General features: G+C 37.6%; 1 protein-coding gene across 1 annotated transcript in view; it reads left to right on the top strand.

The window, feature by feature from the left end:
* NCKAP5 (NCK associated protein 5) overlaps positions 1-16,754 on the top strand; it is a gene marked incomplete at its 5' end in the record, with an annotated part of 153,782 nt that overhangs the window by 58,814 nt on the left and 78,214 nt on the right. Inside the window, one exon of the mRNA XM_035896719.1 lies at positions 191-310. Coding sequence (XP_035752612.1) covers positions 191-310 — 120 coding nt within the window. The remainder of the gene's footprint in view (positions 1-190; positions 311-16,754) is intronic.

Here is a 16,754-nt window from a genome sequence, read left to right as displayed (position 1 = left end):
CTCATTACAAGATTTTTTTAAATGTTATCCTATGATGATCAACCAGAAGAAATCAAATAGCACCTTTTTCTGATTTGTACTATTTAAAAAGTTATACATGTATTTCTTCTTAGTATCTGACATTACTTAGAGCTTCTTAAGTGCTTCTGTTACCTGATTTCTAATCTTCCTATTTTCCCTTGTGCTGCAGGATCTGAGGGAGGAATGTATAAAGCTGAAAACAAGAGTTTTTGATTTGGAACAACAGAATCGAACATTAAGTGTGCTTTTCCAGCAGAGAGTCAAACCAGCTTCTGACCTCCTTCTTCAGGTAGGAAATACCCTTTGCAGAAAGCAAGCTGTGGGCTTTATATTTCTCACAAATGTAAAATATATTTCTTCTTTTTAAGGTTATGTCAATAAGTGGGAAATGACAGTTGATAGATTTAACATATTAGAAGAATATCCATTATCTATAATCTGATGCCATTGCAAATGAAAGTGTATGCCAATGAGCTATGACTACATATTATGTGCAGATGTGGAGAAAGGAGCACACCTGCAGAGTAACTTACTTTTTTAGGTGCTTCTTCACTATGATAAATGGAATTATATGGGTTCATTATCCCTCTGCAGGGCAGAAGCTCAGATTCCTTAACATGCTGCTTGATGGTGAACAGTGTAATTTCCTCTGAGAAGACAGCCCATTTATTTAACTTTTGCCATATGTGTTAGAAGGACTTAAGTACATCTTCACAGGCCTAGAGTGATTTTTTTCTCCAGTGTTTTATGGGAGGATATAGCTGAGAAACCAATTGACCCATCTCCCACTCCTTTGCTGTTCTGGAATAATAAGAGATGTTTCAGTATCCCTTTTCACTTGGCAAAGTCCATTATTGTGAATTAATCCATTGCTTTCTCATCCTTTTGTAGGAGTAGAATTGCTTTGCAAGAAGTTCCAACAAATCTGACTATGAGCTAGGAGAACAGTATATGAGGACTAATTAAAACTTTGCAGGTTTCTAACAATAGGGCAAAATCTGGTCTTAGCAATATATTTTATTGTGTATTAGAGAAAAATTCATTAATTTTGGAGGAGAAATTTGGGTCATGTCAGCTAGGTAAGTGATATTAAATGTGTATCTTATTTAAATCTGTGCATCTTATAAATGCTGTGCATCTGTATCTCAAAGTAAAATTGGGCCCTTGTACTGCTGCTTGACAGTGAGGGCTGCTAACTCTGATCAGTATTGAGGAAACATGGTCTGCTCACCAGCTGATGCTTCAGGGCAAGGGAATCCCCATGGTGAGGGCAAATAGCCATACTTACTTACTGTGAAACTCTAAAGCACGGGCAGAGAGGTGCCAGGTCACCAGCATAGGTATCTGGGTTCTTGGGTTATCCTCAGGTTCTTGTTCTGTCTCTTAATTTTGTGTTGATTTAGGTATTGCTAGGTCAAGACCTTCTTTCTTCTGTTTCTTCTCCCTTTCCCCCTGCTTACTTTCCTGTTTGTTCATCCCTCATAGACTCCCGTGTAGGACTGATTTATCTTTAGCCATTCAGAGTTTCTGACACATCCACCACAGCATGGATGTTCATTGCTCACTTCTGCTTTTGATAGTCACATCACTTGCTCCTTCTTCCTGGTTAGTTTGGGTTTTTTTCTTTCTTGCTTGCTTTTTTTCTGTTTCCAAAGCCTTTCTGACTCTAGTCTATGTTAGTATTGGGTTAGATTGCATGGAAGTCATTCGTTGCACATTCTTTATTACAGACATGGCTCTGCTTCCCCATTCCTTGTGTGGCAGCAAGAAAGCCACATTATTATGGGAATGTTACAGAAGTGTTAGATAGCATCTGAAAAGTGGGATCAATGTTTTGACTTAAGTTCCTTGAAACTGGATTATGTCACAGCTGTGAAAGAAGTTGAAAGAGATGAACCTGCATGAAGTGGAAGAGGGAACCAAATGATCTAGCAAGCATTCCTGAGGGATTCAAACTATTTTATGTCAGTGTTCCTGCACAGTTTGGCAGGAGCTAATGCGTATAGATTTTTCCCCCTTTTCACTTGCTTTGTCTTTATTGGCTGAGGAAGAAAGAAAATTAAGATCATTCACAAAGTCCAGGCCTCCCAGACAGCAGCAAAAATTGCTGTTTTGTCCCTACTCTTGCTATCAACAGATTTTAACCTCCATGGGGAAAAAAAAGCAGAGAACAAGCTGCAGTGTACATCAGAAAACAAAGAACATCTGTTAAAACACTTCATATGTCATTTTTTCCCCCCAAAAAAATCCCAGTAAATTTGTGAGTTTCCAGAAATGTATTTATCCTCTTACTGTACTCCAGACTTGAATAAATGGTGTATAGTCTGTGATCTTGCAGTGTGAGATGTAAAATCTGAAGGAGAATGTTTCCTTAGGACTAAAATTAAGCAAATATTATTGCGTGCCTGCATAGAATTGAAGCACAGCTTGGATTATGTGTCTTGGAAATGCATACATCCCAGATTTAGAGCAATAGCTAAATATTTGTTCAAATCTGTCACTCTACAGAAGAGTACTGAATATGTAGTTAAGGACGTTCCTGTTAAATCATGACCCTAATCAAAGTGAATAGGCAAATACTGCTAAGGGGAGGGGGGATGACGGCCATGACAGGATGACGAGACAACAACTCGTGGTGGTAATTTCACCTTTCCTGTACTGTCTGCTACAATACAGTTCAATTTTTTTACATGCTCATCTTATCCTAGGAGTAGTCACACTCAGTACAATTAAAAATCTTGATGAATGCTGCAGAAGAGGGTATAAGCTAACAATAAATAGTACTAGTCACTTTTTCTGCTTATCAACTTCTGTGATTTGATTCTATATTACCATCAAATTATTCTGTAATTGACATTAGAAGACTCTTGTATTAAAGAGTAAGCTTATTTTTAACCCATAAACATTCTTTACATCTTAGATTTGAAAGAAACCTAGATTTTAAAAAAAAAAAAAAATTCAACTTTGCCCTAGGTTTTTGTTTATTTGATTTTAAGCCAATAATACATTATTTGGGTGTCATCTTCTTAGAAACCAGATCATTCAATTTTTTCAATTAAAGGGTTGGTAACAGTGTTCAGAATTGGAGTGTGGAATAATGCCCTGTATACCTTACCAATTGCACTGTGTTGTTTTTCCTCATGCTTCTCACGCAGATCAAAAGAAAAACTGATTGCCACCAATTTAAAAAAAATGGAGTAAGGTTTTCATGACTGCTTCAGGAATCCTTCACTGTAAAACTATTATTAAAAGTATTACACTTACGTGCATTTGCAAGAAGTGTAAGTACTCATGAAATCAAAGGGCCTAATAGTATTTTAGAAGAAATATGCCTGTTTTCTTGAGGCATGTGATTAGCATATTGCCATATAAGTTCTTTGCTACTAGAAATTTTGGTCTGTTTACTGTTTGTAGGGAGGGTGACACAGAGGATATGTCATGTCACTCCTGTCATGAAAAGATTAAGTAATGCTGGTGCAAAATGTAAGGAGGAAAAGGAGATAACTCAAGCTTTTTTTCCTGTCACTTCTTTCATATTGTAGATGATTTTAAAAGCTACCCTATCTTTCTGGGGACATTCTTTTTAGCTGAAGGGTGTGATTTACAGAGGCAGTATTAGATTAGATAAATAAAGAGGAGCCTGATCACCTTTTTTTTTTTTTAAGTTTTATTTTATTCAGCCAACCTCTCTTCTTAAAATGAAGAAGCCTTGGAAAATTGTTTCTCTATCAGCACCATCTAAAGAAGAGCAATAGTTTTGGTTAAAAACTAGCACAGAGGAGTAGCTTCTGCCCAAGCAGCCTTCATTTTCCTCAGTTAATGTGGTTGCTAAAAAGAGATGAAATTCTGCCTGTCACAGCAAGAGAGGTTTGGAAAAAGAAAAACACGAACTCCATTTTAGTGAGCCACCTTGTATTTTATCTGGCAATGGGAGAAATAGTTGGGAATAATAGACATAAAACTTAAAATTGGGTACAGAGAAACTGGTTGGAAGTGAAGAGGGAAATTTGTGGAGGTGATATACAGAAGGTTGCTGAAGGGATAAGATAAATCAAAAGAGAGGATACAAGAGTAGGAATAAGAAGTCTTAGATGAAACTTAACACTTCTGCTTTGCTCACAGACATGTATAGCATCTATGAAATATTTTTAAATGTAAATACTAATTTCACTATTTTTCTGTCTTTGCCTTATTTTTTCTGAATGATGCAGTGTTTTCTTCAAAGAAATTTTAAACTACTAAAATCACCAAATTACAGAGTTTTTCCAGTTCTTAGCTATGTTGACTTTGTTTGACTTTGTCAGGTGTAGGCTGCTCAGATGCAGACCTTTTCACAGATCTTTTCCTTCTAGTTAGCCCTCTTTTACCACTCCTACCCAAAAATATAACTAATAACATTGAATCCGATTCTGATATTACATATCCTCCTTTTACACCAATGATGACTTGTATAAAGTTACTGAGGAAAACAGGGGTCAGGTTTTGCCTTCTGATAGGTATCGCGGTAATTTGTTTATATTACATATCTCTGTTTACATAAATTCAATGTATTAGCTGAATTCTTACCATGGATAAAGCCTTGCTTTCACTTTTCACCAAGAAGTGTGCTGTCAATTTGTTTATAAAGCATGCAGGGAACTTCAGCGAAATGTGTTAAATAGTGGCAAATAGCAATGTTTATTGAGTTGATTTATTTATTAAAAAAGTAATACAATTTTCATAGTTGGGAAAGTATAAAATAGTATTTCTAACCATAAGATTTACAGTATTTCTGATCCTAAACTATATTTTCATTGCCATTTTATTCCATTGTTAAAATTCTACTTTATCAACTTCAAAACAAAGCAGGGAGGACTCTTGAAGCATCTATTTTCTCCTTGTGTTTCTCTGGCTAGATTAGTTTCATTTATTACTGTTGTGGTTTAACCCCAGCTGGCAGCTCAGCCCCACACAGCCGCTCACTCACTCTCCCCCCTCCCCAGTGGGATAGGGGAGAGAATCAGAAAAGTAAAAGTGAGAAAGCTCATGGTTTGAGATAAAGACAGTTTAATAGGGAAAGCAAAAGCCATGTGCACAAGCAAAGCAAAGCAAGGAATTCATTCCCTGCTTCCCACGGGCAGGCAGGTGCTCAGCCATCCCCAGGACAGCAGGGCTCCATCACGCGTAACGGTGACTTGGGAAGACAAACGCCATCACTCCAAATGTCCTCCTCTTCCTTGTCCCCCCAGCTTTATGTGCTGAGCATGACGCCATACGGTGTGGGATACCCCTGGGGTCAGTTGGGGTCAGCTGTCCCAGCCATGCCCCCTCCCAGCTCCTTGTGCCCTCCCAGCCTCTGGCTGGTGGGGTGGGGTGAGAGGCAGAAACGGCCTTGGCTCTGTGTCAGCCCTGCTCAGCAGGAGCAAAACCATCCCGGGGTTATCAACCCTGTTTCCAGTGCAAATCCAAAACACAGCCCCATACCAGCTACTATGAAGAAAATGAACTCTATCCCAGCCCAAACCAGCACAATTACTCCCAGACCATCCACATTGCTTATTTCTGTCTAAAATTTTGTCTAGAATGCCACAGCACAGTCTGCTGAATTCTCAGAAGGTCAATTTAAATAATAACTACTTTGTTGTAACTGCATTGATATTAGCTCTTTTAATAACCTGACAACTATGCCCTGACATATGAGATAGAGTGTAGCTGTACATACTTAGATGGAAACACTTATACAGCTTAGCAGGAAGGGGTAAATTGCGCCAACGACATTATTATATATGGGAAGAAAAAGAGGACAATTAATTGCCCTAACACCTGACAAAAGGAGATGGAATATCTGGCCTCAGAGTCTGACCTCTGGTTCAGACATCGTTAGACATGATGATGTCTGAATGGAGAAGGTTAAAAGTGAAGTTGCATTGCTTTACACCAATCAAATACATGAAATATTTAAGTATTTCAGAAAGTAAGTATCTGAGGGTTTGAAATTAAAACTAAAGATCATCACACACTGTTAGAAAACAGTTTGTCAGCAGTCCAAAGTATATTTAAATAACTGGATCATTGTATGCTGAGCAGCAGCATAATTCCCATTTGACAGAAGCCAGCTACTAGTCCTGCCTTGTGCCTCTGGGCTCTTCAGAGAGCAGGCAGACTTGAGACCAAGATCAGCAAATTGTATTTGAAGTTTTGAAGCTCTTCCAGTTGACCTGCTTATTTTCTTACTTCACATTTGTTCCTTTGTATCCAACAGATTGTTAGGGTACCCTTCTCCGCAAAACTTCTGAGAAGTTCCAGCTCCAGAACAAACTCTGTCCTTTTCTTCACAGTAAGCATATAAATATGAATCAGGTGTTGCAGAGTCTGTAGTGCTATTTACTTACTCAGGAATCAGGACTGGTGGCTTGAAGGAGAAATTAGTTTCAGGTCTGCTAATTTTTTTCAGCAGTAGTAGAAAACTGCTCCAGTCTTGCATTATCTCAGTAAACTGGTACCTACTTTCAATTTCTGTCATGTTCTCACTCACCAACAACATCTGAGAAGGCAGAAATACAAAGCTTCAAATCCCTGTATTTCATGTCAGCTTAAATCATCAACATGTAATAATACATTATAAACCATATTTCTTACTTGCCCTGTTTGCAGCTCCAAATATGTGCTGAAGAAACTACAGAAATAAAGTGTTCATGAGAGCTGCTGGTTAGCTGGATGGGTGACCAAAGTCAGTGATGAGAGAAGGAAAGGAAATGGCCCCCAAAGAAACTCTATCTGACCTCCCTAAGTTAAGCCGTATGACTTGTAGTTCTGAATGAACAGCAGCAGCATAATACCTAAAAGAATTAGGCTGATATCTGATATCCAGCCAGTTCTGGAAGCAGGCTCTGAGATAAGCAGATTTTTGGGAGCGCACTGAGAATCACGGGATGTCATCCGCAGCAGTGGCTCTCTACAGGCCATCTCTAGTCACAGGGACTCATGCTTGTACGTATGTAAATCACAGCCGCGATGTGTAGACCTCCAAAAGCTTTGTGAGATCCCTTGAGCAACATGGCTGAGACAGCTTTTCTTGTCCCTCAAGAACACCAGTCTGTAACATGGAGGAATCCTGATGCGCTCTTTTCTGACCAGGGAAACTATAAAACTTTCATTCTTAAAATAAAAAAATTGTGAAAATGATTTGCTGGATCTAAATCTAATTCAGGCTGATAAAAAAAATCACAAAATTTTTTGTTACAGACGATGGCATGATGTATGAGAGGGGAGATAGCGCATTTTCCCTCACAACATTTAAAACTAAAGCAAACAAAGCACAGCTACAGGTTCAGTGGAGAACAGTATTTTATTATGAGGGAATTAGATCAATTGATGTGATAGGTCTGCTCCATCTGTAATTTGTATTTTGGTGATCTCCCTTCTTGTCAGACCGTTGTCCCTTATTTCAGCACCTAAACCAATTTGCTCTCAAACAAAAAGAAAGTACTAACTAAAGCTCACTAGGTATGTAGTTCTGATGAGAATGATAATGCTTTTAAGAGAAAATTACCGCCAACTGCTAGGATTTCATATGTCCAAGTACTTTAACAAACCTTGAAAGGTTCCAAAGAAAAGCACTGGAAGGCTTTCTATATCTACCCAAACATGACATTTTGTGATACAGTTTTAAATATGTAATTTTCAGGTACCAAATCTAAAAATGAGCTTTTTCCATTATCCTAATGATAATAAATTGCTACAATTTATTGTAAAGAAATACCAAAAGCAGTAAATCAAATGAGCAAATAATCTTTAGGAAAGCCACAAGTGATCTTTGGTGAAGTATTTATGAATGATTTCGACTGAGGAGAGCAATATTTTTTAAGTTTTGAAGAAATATATAGGCATTATTCTGAAGAGCAAAGACAGTTTTTCAGAGTAAGCACATGTCAAGAAAACCATGGGGCTGTACTGATGTGACAGGCCTTAACAAGAAAAGTAAGATTTTACTGCCTATTTTTTAGACAAAGAAAAATATGCAACTGACACCGGGTGAACCATGGAGTTCTCTTTATTTTATGCGTAAAATTTTATTATCAGTGATGATATACATGATGGCAGGAATCCAATATGGCATTTGAAACCCTAAGCATATATGTGAGCAGACTCATTAAGTACAAGAATCTTTTTCATGTTTTCTCCTATTACTGTGTACATTCAGTGTGGGAATAAATATAAGAAAAAAGGAAGGAGTTCCACAATATGAAATAACATTGCTGTATTCCTTTCCAAACTTGCCTTGTGCTTCAAACTTCTAATAAGCTTTAAAAGGAGACGCTTTTTTATTCCGAGCAGTTATATTTAACCTATAACAATGCTTAACCCATTGAATGCTATTTCAGCCTGCTCTGTTTGCTGAATGTATTAGCAACTTCTCAGGTAAATCCCTGCATAAATGGTCAAGCGTAAATATAGAGGCTGATTAGAGGCAGCCTTTATTCTAGTTTGTGAACTTTGTGAAAACTCTGACTTACTCATGTGTTTTGTGTGACCACCAGATCCATTTTTTTGCCTGATATGTTTCTGGTTTTGAAGTTTTCATTTTTTTAATATAAATATTTGGTGTATTTAAGTCAAGAGTCATTCATTCACATTTCCTTTCTCAATGGAAAAATCTCACTGGCATTCTGATAGCAAAAATTAGCATGGGTTTGTTCTAATGTTATCACAGTGTGTGATGTGGTAAGTACAAGCCTCATGTTACATATAAAAGTGTAAGTTCATAACATCAGGTCAACTTCTAAAGCCTTCCCATTTTGGATTTCACAGTGGAATAAAATAGTAGCCACCGCAAGCCCTGGTTAAATACAATATGCACAAACAACAGGTGTGCTAAATAATTGTTTTCTCATCATGGTGCATATTTCACACTCCATAACTCCCAAATGAAATACCAAAAGAATGCATAAAATGAAATGTTTCAAAGTTTTAGAGTTCATATTCTTGTTGTGATAAAGTGGGAATCTATTGAAATTCTAAAGCGGTATAGAAATATAACTTCTTATTACAGATGTGTAATTTTCTTCTTATTCCACTAATGGAGCTAAGTATGTAGTTTGTTTTTGTTAAGACTTTGAAACTTAATTGAAGGATAACTGCAAAAGCGTGTGTATATGAAACAAATAACAACAGGATTAATTTCATCTGTTGTTACACTCAATACATGTAAAACTTCATTTATATTTTACTTTATAACTGTGGTTTTGTTAGTGTTATTATTAAGTGTAGTGGCAGTTCGCCGACATGAAACCATGTGGAATTATGGCTCTTTTACTTAAAAATAGGTGTGCCAATAACTACTCTACCTGGTAACATTTAAGCTGTTCAGATTATATCAGGTCAGTGTAATTTGCTAGTAATTTTAAATTATACATTTCATCAAATGAATCAAACTAATATTATGCTAAGTGGTTTATAGCATGTAAGATTACTCAAGAAGTATTTTCTGTTGGCATCTGTTATGAAAAAATTAATTTTCCTGTGATATACTTTGTGTGTTTTGTATACTCTTATGGATACTGGGCATAGAAGAAAGAGGTGGTAATTAGAACAAAATGCTATTCATAATGAATCATAAAACACCTACTGAACCAAACCCGTCTTTTAGTATTGAATTTTCTAATGCTCTCCTTTGTTTCCCAAATGACCTATCTTCTTTAATGATGGTTTGGATACTGGTAAGATTCAAATCCTCATCCAAAGGCCGTGACACTATTGACTAAATCTCTGTTGACTTCGCTGAGAATGTGAAATACTGTATTGCAAGATAAAATCAGCACGTGGGTGCTCAGTGAAACTGAAGAGTCCATTAGTGCCTTAACTCTTAAATTACCATCTGGGTATCTCGCTTGATAAGGACAAGCTAAAAGGAAAAGTTACTTTTGTCATTAAATCTTTAACAATGTGATATTGACAGACTTGAGTCTTTCTGTATTTTTAGCATTTTTAGATTGCATTCATGCTCATTTCTTCTCCTGGATGTGAGCAAGCCGTGTTTCATTAGTCACTAACCAATGTCTGGGTGCAGGGAGGAGCAGTGATTTGTCTGTGTCCTGTGTGCATTACAAGGGCATCTTCAACATTATGAATTAAATTCCATCTTACTGCATTACAAGTATGGAAACCAGACTGCCAAAGTAATGGCATCTTGAATTAATATCAGTGCTTTAAAAATCTCAAATATACGCCCACTCTTCAGTTCATCTTTCTGGTACACAGTTTCAGAGATGAACTACTTAATTTTGCAGTGTTTTGATCCTAAATTTTTATATTCAGTCATACTTTAAAAGTAGAAGTGCTCCATCTATTTTTTTTTATGTTTCCTATTACTTATTCTTAACTCTTTTTTTTCTCTAAACAAGCCTTGTGTACTTTTCCTGTACCTTAGATACAGGCACAAGCACAGGTCTAGGCACAATTATTATGGGCTATAGATACTGCAAGTGTGAACATGAATCAGAGATTAGCACTGTATTTTAGAGGCTCACTTAAATTTATTCCACTAAATGGTCCTTAGGAGATCTTGACAATAATTAGAAATATGGGTACTCTCAGCTCTGTTACCAGTCTTCACCAGTTCATGGGGGAATAACAAATGGCATTAACCTTTAATTTAGGTCTTTAGGTTCTTCATGCACACGGGACTCAACTTCCAGGTGTTCAGGCATTGTGCTGAGCTATTCTAAAAATCTGGCTACTTATTTGGTGCCGAACTGGGAACTGACCCCTTTTGAAATTCCTGTATAATACCTCCTAAGCCCTGCTCTTATCTACTGTGAAAAGACGATCAATTCACAGGGGCACAGATTCCTAATCAAATGTTGGCACTGCTTCTTCTGAGCGCAGACAGCTGCCAAAAGGTTCTTGCAGCTATCGGCCATCTATGTGAGAGATAAAGCCCACTGGCTGCAGTGGGGGAGTGGGGACTCTCTTCAGTCTCGTCGTATGACAGGGCCTGGCACTCCCAAGGCTGGTCCAGGTCCTAAATAGTGCTTAGAGGGCACTGTACCTTCCCTTGCCAGAGCAGTTTGGCCCAGGAGCAATGACTGACATTTCTCGTTTTCCATTCCCTGATATTCCTCCTGGCTACAGCAATAGGAGCAAGGTGCAGATGAACATGGGCAGTGCAGGTCTGTATCCTCATATTGTCCAGTATGGTGCACCCTCCTTGTTGGTACCAGCACTGGCTCTCACACCTCACCTGTGTTTCAGCCTTACTAAGATTTTGTGGCTTCCGTGGCCAGACTGATTGCAAGATCATTTTGCAGTTTCTCACCACTCTGAAGTAGGTCAGTGGAATGAGAGAGGTCTGAAGCCAGGGATTTGAGATACTTATTCAGATCATCAGGTCTACAGATTGTACTCTGTCCTTTGCACAAGCCCTATGACTTTTGTATTTCAGAATAAATGTTGCAGAACTTGAACTGCCATTTGGAGATCTTGTGGTCAGATTTGAGACTTTTCCAGAATGAAATACCACAACACATGCAAACTGTGACCATGTAAAAGCTTTATTTCTGAAAAGCAGCAAAAGTTTGGGAAGTCTAGGGGACAATTCCTCACCTGGAAGAAGTTCTTTTAATTTCAGTAGAAGAAGTGGAGCCAGTAATTCTTACCAGCTGGGAATCTGCCCACTTACTCTTTCTAAACCATACCTCAAGTAAGTGCTTTGAGGAAAAAGGATAGAATTAAGTACCTGGTATCCAGGTGTCCTGGTTTTGGCTGGGAGAGGGTTAATTTTTTTCCTAGTAGCTGGCATAGCATGGTGGTTTGGATTTAGGATGAGAATGATGTTGATAACTCACTGATGCTGAGCAGGGCTTACACCAGGCAAGGACTTTTCAGCTTCCCCTGCTCTGCCAGGGGCACAAGGAGCTGGGAGGGGGCACAGCCAGGACAGCTGACCCCAACTGGCCCGAGGGCTATTCTAGACCATATGACATCATGCTCAGTATATAAACTGGGGGGAGTTGGCCGGGGGGCAGTGATTGCTGCTCAGGGATGGGACGGGCATTCATCAGCAGTTGATGAGCAGTGGCATCACTTGTTTTGTTCCTTTTTTTTTGTTTTTTGTTGTTGTTTTCCTTTTTACTACAATTTATTATTATCATTATTATTATATTTTATTTAATTCAGTTATTAAACAGTTCTTATCTCAACCCATGCATTTTCTTACTTTTGCCCTTCCAATTCTTTCCCCCATCCCCCTGGGATGGGGGGAGGCTGAGTGAGCGGCTGCGTGGTGCTTGGTTGCCAGCCGCGATTAAACCACGGTGCCAGGTATTCAAGAAAACCTTCTTAAGTCCCTCCTTATTTGAAAGTATTCTGCCAGAGCCAAAACCAATGCATTAGAGGTGGACAGAAAATACAGATGTAAAAGCCTTAAACTAACGATAAAAGTATTTCTTGAAATCCTACTACTACTTTTAAACTCCTTTTGGTCCATGTGACATTTCAACAATATTATACCAAAAAAAAAGAAAAAAAGGAGGGTGGAGGGATGAAGAAACCTTTTAAATGCATAATACTGAGGCAAGGTAAATACGGCTTGTTCAACATTAACCTTGACAAATTCGTGCTCTTGTCATTTGAATGAATGAACCTTTCCCGTGTCTAGCTTGCTGGACCTTGGAAACAGCAGTGAGGAAGGACTGTAAAAATGATGCTCATCTCTCTTAAATTATTTTTCTGAGTAAATGAATGATTTCAATGAAATCCAAATAAGGATGAATCTGCTCACTTGAATCACCTGCTCACAGCCAATGAACTTCCATGTGAAACAGTGCTTACCCTCTGCTGTTGCCGTGTATTGATCTAAACCATCTTCCCCGAGCCTTCTCTCTCCTTTTCCTCCTACAGGCAAAAGGTTAGAGTTAGATAATAGTATTAATTTTCCAGACATCTGCACATGTTTTAATAGCCTTTAGAAGGTTTGAAATGGTTTCTGTTTGACCACCACAGGGCTAAAATGCCATTAAGACTTAGATTGGAGCAATACATAACAATCATAGCCCTGTAGTTCAACCTGGCAATAAAAAAGCTAATTTATTTTATCGGAGATTTAAATTAATGTGATGAACTCCTCTCTCAACAGGAGCTGTAACACCACTTTCACAAAAATACCATGGCCCTGCATATTTTCAAAACCAGATAAAACACTTGCGACAAACCTTGTGTATGTATTTGTTCTGTGTGCTTTTTGAGTGTTTGCATGTGGGTTTGTGTGTTCGCATGTAATACTACTTACCATTCCTGAGATCATTTGGGGGTTTTCTGTCATGTCTTCATTCTTAGCATCATTGTTTTCTATCATCTGACTCATAGACTCAGCAGGAAGAAACTGATTAATAGATCCAGGGCAGTCTCCAGTGTTAGACTTTTTTTATTTTTACCACCCTGAGAACTGGAATTTTCTTCTGGACAAAAATTATTACTCGTTAGGTAAATTGAGTTTAAAGTAGCTTTTAAAACAGACATATGCAGTTAAGAAGAATATTTTTGAAAATCTGTGAAAGAAATATTTAGAGCTCAGACAGTTTTCATTTCCCACTATATGCTAGAGGAAAGCTTCAGCTTATCCCATTATAAAGTGATAAAGCAGCATTTGATGGCAGCAGCTTCTGTGATAAAATGATCATGGCAGCACTGAGAACGAATCTAATAAGGGAATTGATCTGTAGATTCCAATTCTGTAAGAGCCAACATCGATCAACATAAACGTCAATAACAAGATCGTACTGAGGTCTGCCTAATTCCTTTAGATGATTTTGGGGCATAGTCAGAAAGTGAATGTGAAAATGAATTTTAAACTGTAGGAATCACAAAGACAAAGACCAAAATTATGTTGCGCTACCAGGAATATCACTGACTGTCATAGTATCAGCAATTTAGCAGTGTGTTGAAATTAGTGAGTTGCATTTAATCAAATAATGATTAATAATGCAACGCCTGTTGTATAAGTGAGACTTAAACTTTTCACCTGTGTTTTCATGTTAAAGCATTTTTTAAATACAGTGAAATAATAAAAACCAGCCCACCTTTTTACTGCTAAAGCATAGATAGCGTGTGTAGGGCATGCCATAAGAGATTAATGGTGTAGTTCTTCCTTGTCACGAAAGTTCATTATAAAGTTGTTTCCTAGACTGATTCTGACCATGCTGAAATGTTACAAAAAAATGGGTTTGTTTGTGAGCAATGTAACTAGAGAAGGTGTCGGGATGTGCAGGATTCTGCCTTTCACTCTTTGTTGTTCCCATAATTCATTCTGCCTACATGATGTTGGCACTCATTTAGCAAAGTGGAATTAACATATTAATTAGTATTAGATCAATAGAAAGGTATTTGCAAAAAGATTTTACTGGTTTTTACCAAATTAATAAGAAACAAAACACAAATATGTACTTAATAAGAGGCTCGACTCTTCTACAATACTGTGCTCACAAAACTGCTGTTTTTTCCATACTCCAAGGAGTCTTCTGTGAGCAAGCTCGTTGAAAACATTTCTTTCATTAATTATTTACATTCTGACTAGCTGATTACCAGGTCATTGATGTAAACTGTTGACTTTACAGTAATTACAAACCACAGGGAACTTTATACATACATTTTCCTAAGAAATTAAATTAGCTCGTTTTATTGTTACTGCAATATTTACAGACTCCTGCCGTAGTGCTATTAAAATAAGAACTAACACTTTGGAGTCTCAGAGCTTGAAAACACTGATAGATTTGTAAAATGAAAACTAGGATCAGAGAGGATTACTTTGTGTCTTTCAATGCAACTTTTATTTAAAGCAGTTTACAAAAATTAATAAAACTAAGGGATTTGGAACAGGAGTAATTTTAGGCTTACATTAATGTTGTCAACTCTCTGAAGAATACAGAGAGATTATGTTATTTATGTTTATGCATCAAATGTCTGCTTAATACCTCCCAATTTATACCCTAGGATATAAGTTTCCAACCTTCTGCGTTACTTTGGAATTTTATTCACTGTTTTTTGCCATCTTTGGATGGCTTGATAATAATGGAGAGCAGCAAGCCTGGGAAATCTGAAGCGGACGCAAGTGAAACCTTTGTTTTATTTTTTGTGCTGGATTTGCCTTGTTAACAGGATTTTCTGATGTAGTTTTAGCACCCTAATCTTCCATACAAATGTTTGTAATATCATACCCTTGTACTTTGTCTTGGATGTTGTCAGTTAAGTCTCAGTAAACTCGCCTGGAGGATTTACCAGCAAAACTGACAAACCACTATTAATATTGGGTTTGAATTTAAAGTCTAGCAACTTCTGGATCTCCAGGCTTCTAGGCTTTTTAGCAAAGTCAGCCTAGTAGGAGGGAAAAACAACAAAATCAAATGGAAAATATCAAATTAGAACTTTCATGGAAGTATTTTATTAGATTAATAGAAAATTCAACTTCACTTGACTTGAAATTTCTGGAACAGCCAGAAAGTTCCTTTTTTTTTTGTACTAAGATCTGATTTAGCTTACTGGAATGTATATTACAGTTAATCAGTTTAATATTAATTTTATGTATAACTCTTCCCCTTGTTACCACTGAGCAACACTGCAAGTTTGTGATTGTTTCCTGTATTTTACACAGTTGTAGATAAGACCAATAAGTAAGTCTCCAACTGCCTGCTCATACCACTATGAGAGCTATCCTGGGGTTCGCTTACTGCATATTAACACCTTCCTCCCACCAAAAATAAATCCAACCAGCTATAGTGGTAAGTCTCCTGCAGTACAGTTGTTGGGAACCATAGCAGCAACATATAGGGCAATAATTTTAGTTAACCCATCAGACAGACCTTAAGAAAAAACAGAATATTAAATGTGAAAGGCAACATATATGTTCATACTAAATATCATGGGGTATAAGACTTCTGAGTTGCATTGCCGGTTTCAGGCTGAGCTGTACAACCTTCCATGCTACACGCTTTTGCCAAATATCAAGTATCTTCATTAACAGCTTGGTCTGTTAGAAATGGTGCCTGCAGGAAGCGAGAAATAGAAAAAATAGCATAGTGTGATGCATTAGCTTTACAGTCAGAAGTTATATGTGCTTGCCTGCACAGAGGAGTATTAATAACTTCTAGAGGTCTGAAAAGTGATAAGCATATTATTATTTTGGGGAAGGAGGACTACTTTAAACAAAGGCGGTTAGTTTCCCACTCCAATTTTAGCCCCAATCTTGTACATGGCTAAACATGGCCCAACAGGAGAGAGGAGTTACTCGACAACTTGACTCCATATCACACATTCTCCTAGATATATCCTGTGACAAACTCCTGTTACCCATATTGCAGAGCTTTATTCGCTTCCTCTAGCAAATGTGCTGCAGCAAAAGAACAGGAGACCAGAACAGAGCTGTGGTGAAGCTCTAGTTGCTGCTTTGCTTCACTTTGCTTTTCCGTGGCTGCTTGTTGATGCAAAATTTCGGTGCACAGGTACAGACTGATGGGTCATGTTTGCTAGATGTACAACTGAAAATATGAGTCTAAATTGTTGCAAAATAATCTCATAACATCAAACCTGTATGTTTTACCTGTAAGCATGTAACAAATTTTGTAAATAAAAGATACAAATCCAGAAGCACGTTATGTTACTACGAGTGAATCTGAACATGGACTCAGAATACTACCCTAATGCTGAGAGCAAGAAAAGTATCTGAACCTAGTGTTTCTTCCTTTGAAAATGCTGATTTTTAA

Source organism: Egretta garzetta, unplaced genomic scaffold, assembly GCF_000687185.1.
Source record: "Egretta garzetta isolate BGI_Z169 unplaced genomic scaffold, ASM68718v1 scaffold416, whole genome shotgun sequence".
Classification (NCBI taxonomy): Eukaryota; Metazoa; Chordata; class Aves; order Pelecaniformes; family Ardeidae; genus Egretta; species Egretta garzetta.
The sequence above is the reverse complement of the archived record's forward strand: the minus strand, read 5'-3'. Positions and strand labels throughout refer to the sequence as shown.